General features: G+C 48.6%; 1 protein-coding gene across 1 annotated transcript; it reads left to right on the top strand.

Moving 5' to 3' along the window:
- Nucleotides 1-763: 763 nt before the first annotated feature.
- On the top strand, nt 764-5,390 carry LOC144590990 (uncharacterized; the record flags this gene model as incomplete). Its single annotated transcript, XM_078395339.1, has 3 exons — nt 764-954; nt 4,312-4,437; nt 4,468-5,390. Coding segments are annotated over 3 exons (1,240 nt in total), but the record flags the coding sequence as incomplete, so codon positions are not given.
- Between the last annotated feature and the right edge of the window lie 1,060 nt (nt 5,391-6,450).

Raw genomic sequence — 6,450 nt, 5'->3', positions numbered from 1 at the left:
AAAGAGGGGATGAATGGGAAATACATGACTCGGGGAAGGAAAATGGTCCATTTTACTCATTAATCCAGAAAGAATCAGCATTCTGTCTGGGCGATGCTTTCCTTGCCTAAACCAGCCTTTCTTCTTGAATCACTCCATGACCCACAACTCCTATCTCAAGCCTCGTGCTCTTGGAATGTCACCTGATGCTGCAAAACTTTGCATCAAATATTCAGCCTGTCATGTCTTGATCTGTGACTGGGAGACTGATGCCACAGTTTAAAATCAGGTCTTGATGTTAAAATCTGGGGTATCTCCGTGAAACCAATATTCCACGAGAAGAATAACTCAATTCACGCCACGCTGCATCACAGCTGCTCTGTCTTTGCCTCCCTGTAAATAACACAGCCAGGGTCAACAGTGTTTAATTGTTCCACAATGAAATTCTAACTTCCTGCAGCTTAACAAGTCTGTTAACACAATAACATGCAGATAAATAGAAAGTAATCAATACAATACCAACAACAGTAATACCAGGTAGACATAAAAACAGAAAAGACTGGAAATACTGCGTAGGTCAGGCCGCATCTGTGGGAAGGGAAACAAAGTTCAAGTTTCCTTCAGCAGTGTGCTGACAAAGGGTGTACAATATTTCAGGTTGAATTTAGACCATGGCTGGGGACATCTCCCATTCAACAGACTTTGCTGATATACTTTACGTTCTGTGTTCACTTATAATTTTAAGTGACTGTTGTACCTTCTATCTGTGCTTGTTGTGTTGCAGATTTGTGAACTGTGCCAGAAAGGAGGAGGAACAGAACCTTGTTGCCTTCCAGCACCGGGGCAACATTTACTACAGGACCTGCAAGCCGGTTCCTCCTCTCTGCGAGTTGCTGGTCTGGTACGGTGATGACTATGCCAAGGAGCTGGGAATCACATGGACCACAATGTGGATGTCAAACCAAGACCCAAAACGTGAGGATTCTGCACAAATCGGGGAACTGCAGGCAACTTTAATTGTGTGGGAAGGAACTGCAGATGCTGCAGATAGACACAAAACGCTGGATTTACTCAGCGGGACAGGCAACATCTCGTGAGAGAAGGGATGGGTGATGTTTTGGGTCGAGACCCTTCCAACTAGTTAGGGAAGAGGGAAACGAGAGATGTTTAACAACGATGTAGAGAGATAAAGAACAATGAATGAAAGATATGCAAAAAAGTAAAAATAATAAAGGAAACCTACCATTTCTGGACTATCTCCGACATCTCCATACCGTTTCTGGACCTCACCATCTCCATCACAGGAGACAGACTAGTGACTGACATCTACTATAAACCCACTGACTCGCACAGCTATCTGGACTACACTTCATCCCACCCTGTCTCCTGCAAAAAGTCTATCCCCTACTCCCAATTCCTCCGTCTACGCTGCATCTGCGCCCGGGATGAGGTGTTTCACACTAGGACATCAGAGATGTCCCACCCCATCAGCCAGAGTATCCAACAAATCATCCTCCAACATTTCCGTCACCTCCAACGGGACCCCACTACTGGCCACATCTTCCCATCCCCTCCCCTTTCTGCGTTCCACAGAGACCGTTCCCTCCGTAACTCCCTGGTCCACTCGTCCCTTCCTACCCAAACCACCCCATCCCCAGGCATTTTCCCCTGCAACCGCAAGAGATGCAACACCTGTCCCTTTATCTCCCCCCTCAACTCCATCCAAGGACCGAAACAGTCTTTCCAGGTGAGACAGAGGTTCACCTGCACTTCCTCCAACCTCATCCATTGCATCCGCTGCTCTAAATGTCAATGTCTTTACATTGGCGAAACCGAACGCAGGCTCGGCGATCGTTTCGTTCAACACCTTCACTCAGTCCGCCTTAACCAACCTGATCTCCCGGTGGCTGAGCACTTCAACTTCCCCTTCCACTTCCAGTATGACCTTTCTGTCATCATCATCATATCATATATATACAGCCGGAAACAGGCCTTTTCGGCCCACCAAGTCCGCGCCGCCCAGCGATCCCCGTACATTAACACTATCCTACACCCACCAGGGACAATTTTTTACATTTACCCAGCCAATTAACCTACATACCTGTACGTCTTTGGAGTGTGGGAGGAAACCGAAGATCTCGGAGAAAACCCACGCAGGTCACGGGGAGAACGTACAAACTCCTTACAGTGCAGCACCCGTAGTCAGGATCGAACCTGAGTCTCCGGCGCTGCATTCGCTGTAAAGCAGCAACTCTACCGCTGCGCTACCGTGCTGCCCTGTCATGGGCCTTCTCCAGTGCCATAGTGAGGCCCACCGGAAATTGGAGGAACAGGACCTCATATTTGGCTTGGGCAGCTTGCAGCCCAGTGGAATGAACATTGACCTCAACTTTAGATAATTCCTCTGTCCCTCTCTTCCCCTTCCCCTTCCCAGTTCTTCCTCTATTTTCCTGTCTCCACTTATATCCTTCCTTTGTCCAGCCCTCCTGACATCAGTCTGAAGAAGGGTCTCGACCCGAAACGTCACCCATTCCTTCTCTCCTGAGATGCTGCCTGACCTGCTGAGTTACTTCAGAATTTTGTGAATAAGGGAAACAGGCCTTTGTTATCTGTTTGTTTATGTGAAAATAAGAAGCTGGTGTGACTTGGGTGGGGGAGGGAGAGAGAGAAAGGGAATACCGAGGTTACTTGAAGTTAGAGAAATCAATATTCATACCACTGGGCTGCAAGCTGCCCAAGCAAAATATGAGATGCTGTTCCTCCAATTTGCGTTTAACCTCACTCTGACAATGGCGGAGACCTAGGACAGAAAGGTCAGTGTCATAGTGAGGCCCACCGGAAAGTGTGGGAATGGGTAGGAGAATTAAAGTGTTTAGCAACCAGGAGATCAGGTAGGTTCAGGCGGACTGCGTGAAGGTGTTCAGCAAAACGATGTTTGGTCTTGCCGATGTGTAAGAGTCCACATCTTGAACACAGTAGATGAGGTTGGAGGAGGTGCAAGTGAACCTCTGCCCAACCTGAAAGGACTTGTGGTGCCTGGACAGATTTGAAGGAGGAGGTATTGGGGCAGATGTTGCATCTCTTGCAAGGGAAGGTACCTGGGGAGGTGGTGGTTTGGGTGGGAAGGGCCCAATTGACCAGGGAGTTGCGGAGGGAATGGTTTCTGTGGAAGGCGGAAAGGGGTGGAGATGGGAAGACGTGACTAGTGGTGGGATACCGTTGGAGGTGGCGAAAATGTCGGAGGATTATGTGTTGTATGTGAGGGCTGATGGGGTGAAAGGTAAGGACTAGCGGGACTCTGTCTCTGTTACGAATAGGGAGAGGGGAGGAAGGCAGAGCTGTGGGGTACCGAGGAAACAGGAGTGAGGCCTCATCTCTGATGGGAGAGGGGAACCTCCATTCCCTAAAGAATGAGGACATGTCAGATGTCCTGGTAGTGTAGACGGAGGAATTAGGAGTAGGGGATGGAGTCTTTGCAGGAAGCAGGGTGGGAAGAAGTGTTGACAAGGTAGTTGTGGACTGTCAGTGGGTTTGTAATAGATGTCAGCCTGTTATGGAGACTGAGATCAAGAAAGGCGAGGGTGGTGTCAAAGATGGTCCAAGTGAATTTGAGTGCAGGATGGAAATTGGTGGTGAAGTTAATGAAGTCCATGAGTTCTGGATGGGTGCAGGAGGTAGTACCGATGCACTTGTCAATGTGACGGAGATAGAGGTCAGGGATAGGGCCAGTGTACGCCTGGAACAGGGATTGTTCAACACAATCAAACTTTAACTAATTTACTGTACAATAATTATGGGTGTTTAAAGTGGCACGTCAGAAACTATGATCAAAAACAAAGCAGCAGTTGTAGTAAGGATGAGAAATTTGCAGAATAGTGAAGTGCAGAGAATTGTGCTGAATGATGTCGCAGGTGTCAGAAGCACAAAAACTTTGTGGATGCACTGATTTTATTCAAAACATCCTTGGAGCAACTCACGCTGAATCACTGAGTTGCTCATGATGTTATTTGACATCTGACTTTGCTTTTCACTTGCCCATTTTAACAAACCAGTTATCACACTGGGTTAGAAGAATTCTTAAAAACTTACTGACGTGTACCTTGTTCCTTGGGGGATATCAAAGACAGAATCCATCCCCCTCGAGTCTTTATCAGAATCATCTGGTGATTGATAAATCCCTCCTTCCCACAATCTTTCACTAGTCACGCCTGTAAATTATTTCAATTAACATCTCCGAGCAGCTCCATTAACACTGAAGCATTTACTAATCTGTCTTCCAAATCAGAGCGTGGATTTTTTGCTGAATGTGATCATTTCTGTTTCCTTCTCCAGCGGTAGATGGCGTGACCCAAGGAGACTGTCATCCCTGCCCTCACTGCACTATAGCATTCACCACGGCGGAGTACCTTACAAGACATTTAAGAAGGCATCCTGAAGCCTCCATACCAACGCCAGCTGGTCAACCTTCTACTCCCAGAGTGGACACAGATCCACAAAGTAAACGTGAGCAGAGTCCGTTGACACCATCTGACGGAAGGAGGGCAATAGGGAAGTCAGGTGATATTCCAGGACGAATAACGGAGAGACGGCATGAATGTGCTGAATGTGGGAAGTGTTTCACGTGGGCAAGGAGCCTCCATGAACACCAGCGGACCCACACCGGAGAGAGGCCGTTCACATGTTCTGTCTGTGGGAAGGGCTTTGCACGGGCAGGGTACCTCCACGTACACCAGCGGACCCACACCGGAGAGAGGCCGTTCACATGTTCTGTCTGTGGGAAGGGCTTTGCATACTCAGGGGTCCTCCGGAAACACCAGCGGACCCACACCGGAGAGAGGCCGTTCACATGTTCTGTCTGTGGGAAGAGCTTTGCATACTCGGGGAGCCTCCACCTACACCAGCGGACCCACACCGGAGAGAGGCCGTACACATGTTCTGACTGTGGGAAGAGCTTTGCACAGGCAGGGCACCTCCACCTACACCAGCGGACCCACACCGGAGAGAGGCCATACACATGTTCTGTCTGTGGGAAGAGCTTTACACGGGCAGGGCACCTCCATGAACACCAGCGGACCCACACCGGAGAGAGGCCATACACATGTTCTGTCTGTGGGAAGGGCTTTGCACGGACAGGGCACCTCCACCGACACCAGCGGACCCACACCGGAGAGAGGCCATACACATGTTCTGTCTGTGGGAAGGGCTTTGCACGGACAGGGCACCTCCATCTACACCAGCGGACCCACACCGGAGAGAGGCCGCACACATGTTCTTCTGTCTGTGGGAAGAGCTTTTTTAATCTCTCTCAGCAGAAAGCTCACACCTGCCGTGAAACGTGCCCCGTGTGTGGGAATGTTTTTAAGAACACAGCAGCTTTCACTGTTCACCTGAGAGCCTGTGCAGAACAGTAAAAGTTCACCAATTGTCAGTGTTATCATTTCCTTTATATTATTTTATTTTATATTATTTCAATTATTTCCTTTTGAATTACGTTGAGTAATTATTTATGTTTCCAGTCAGTATCAATATTGGCACTTGCTGTATTTCCCTCTTTATGGTGATACTTTGTGTGGAGAAGTCTGGGGTGTCAGGGATGGGTCCGTGGTTCCCACTCCCTGTGTGAATTGGGGACCAGGGACAGGTATCATTGCCGCATGTCCGACCCTCTCCAGACTGCATCTTCTGACTGGGATAGACTGCCCCCACTGGGATATTCTGACTGTGCTGTTGTGATGCAGTCTGTTTCTAGCACTGCGATTGATAAACCAGCCACTTTTATTGTTGCCGCAAGTCAGGAGAACCGTTCTGTGCCGTGGGCTCATTGCTCCGGTTACTTTGATCAAACTGCTGGTCCCTGCAGGTTTCACTTTATTCCTATGAGATTTCTTGAAGCGGTGATCAGTAAAATGCTGACACTGGAGTTTGAACGTTTGAAGTGTTGTTCGAAGTATAAGCAGAAGGTGAGTTTGTAAATTGAATCGTTGGTTGTGTTGGTTGATGTAATTTATTTAACGGAGGTTTGAGACCCGAAATGTGTTTTAATTTGTATTATTCGGCGTTGTATTTAAAATATTTCTGTGTGAGGCGATTGACCAGCACCCGCGTTGTCCCGGCTAAATCTGTTCATGTTATTCTAATGTTATTAAAGTAATTGTGTTGTGAATCAATGTGATTGGAGTATTTTTAATGGCGGTTGCACCAACTACCTGGGAGCTCCGTGCATCATGTTCCCTGTTGTTGCTGATGGGAAGTGCAGCGGCTCAGTGGACGCACGGCGCTGGTCACTGTGTAATCCCCTCCTGCCTCATCACCAAACCTTCCCAGCGCTCGGCGCTCCACCCCTGCCGCTGCAGCGCCTGCACACATGCACCGTCCAGTATTTATGCTCTTTGTTCAGCCGGCCGGCTTCACCCTCTGCAGCGCTGCATCAATACACACGCGGCTCATACAAGCTGTTTCCCCAGTCTGTGT

The sequence above is a fragment of the Rhinoraja longicauda genome, unplaced genomic scaffold, assembly GCF_053455715.1.
Source record: "Rhinoraja longicauda isolate Sanriku21f unplaced genomic scaffold, sRhiLon1.1 Scf000450, whole genome shotgun sequence".
Lineage (NCBI taxonomy): Eukaryota > Metazoa > Chordata > Chondrichthyes > Rajiformes > Arhynchobatidae > Rhinoraja > Rhinoraja longicauda.
The sequence above is the reverse complement of the archived record's forward strand: the minus strand, read 5'-3'. Positions and strand labels throughout refer to the sequence as shown.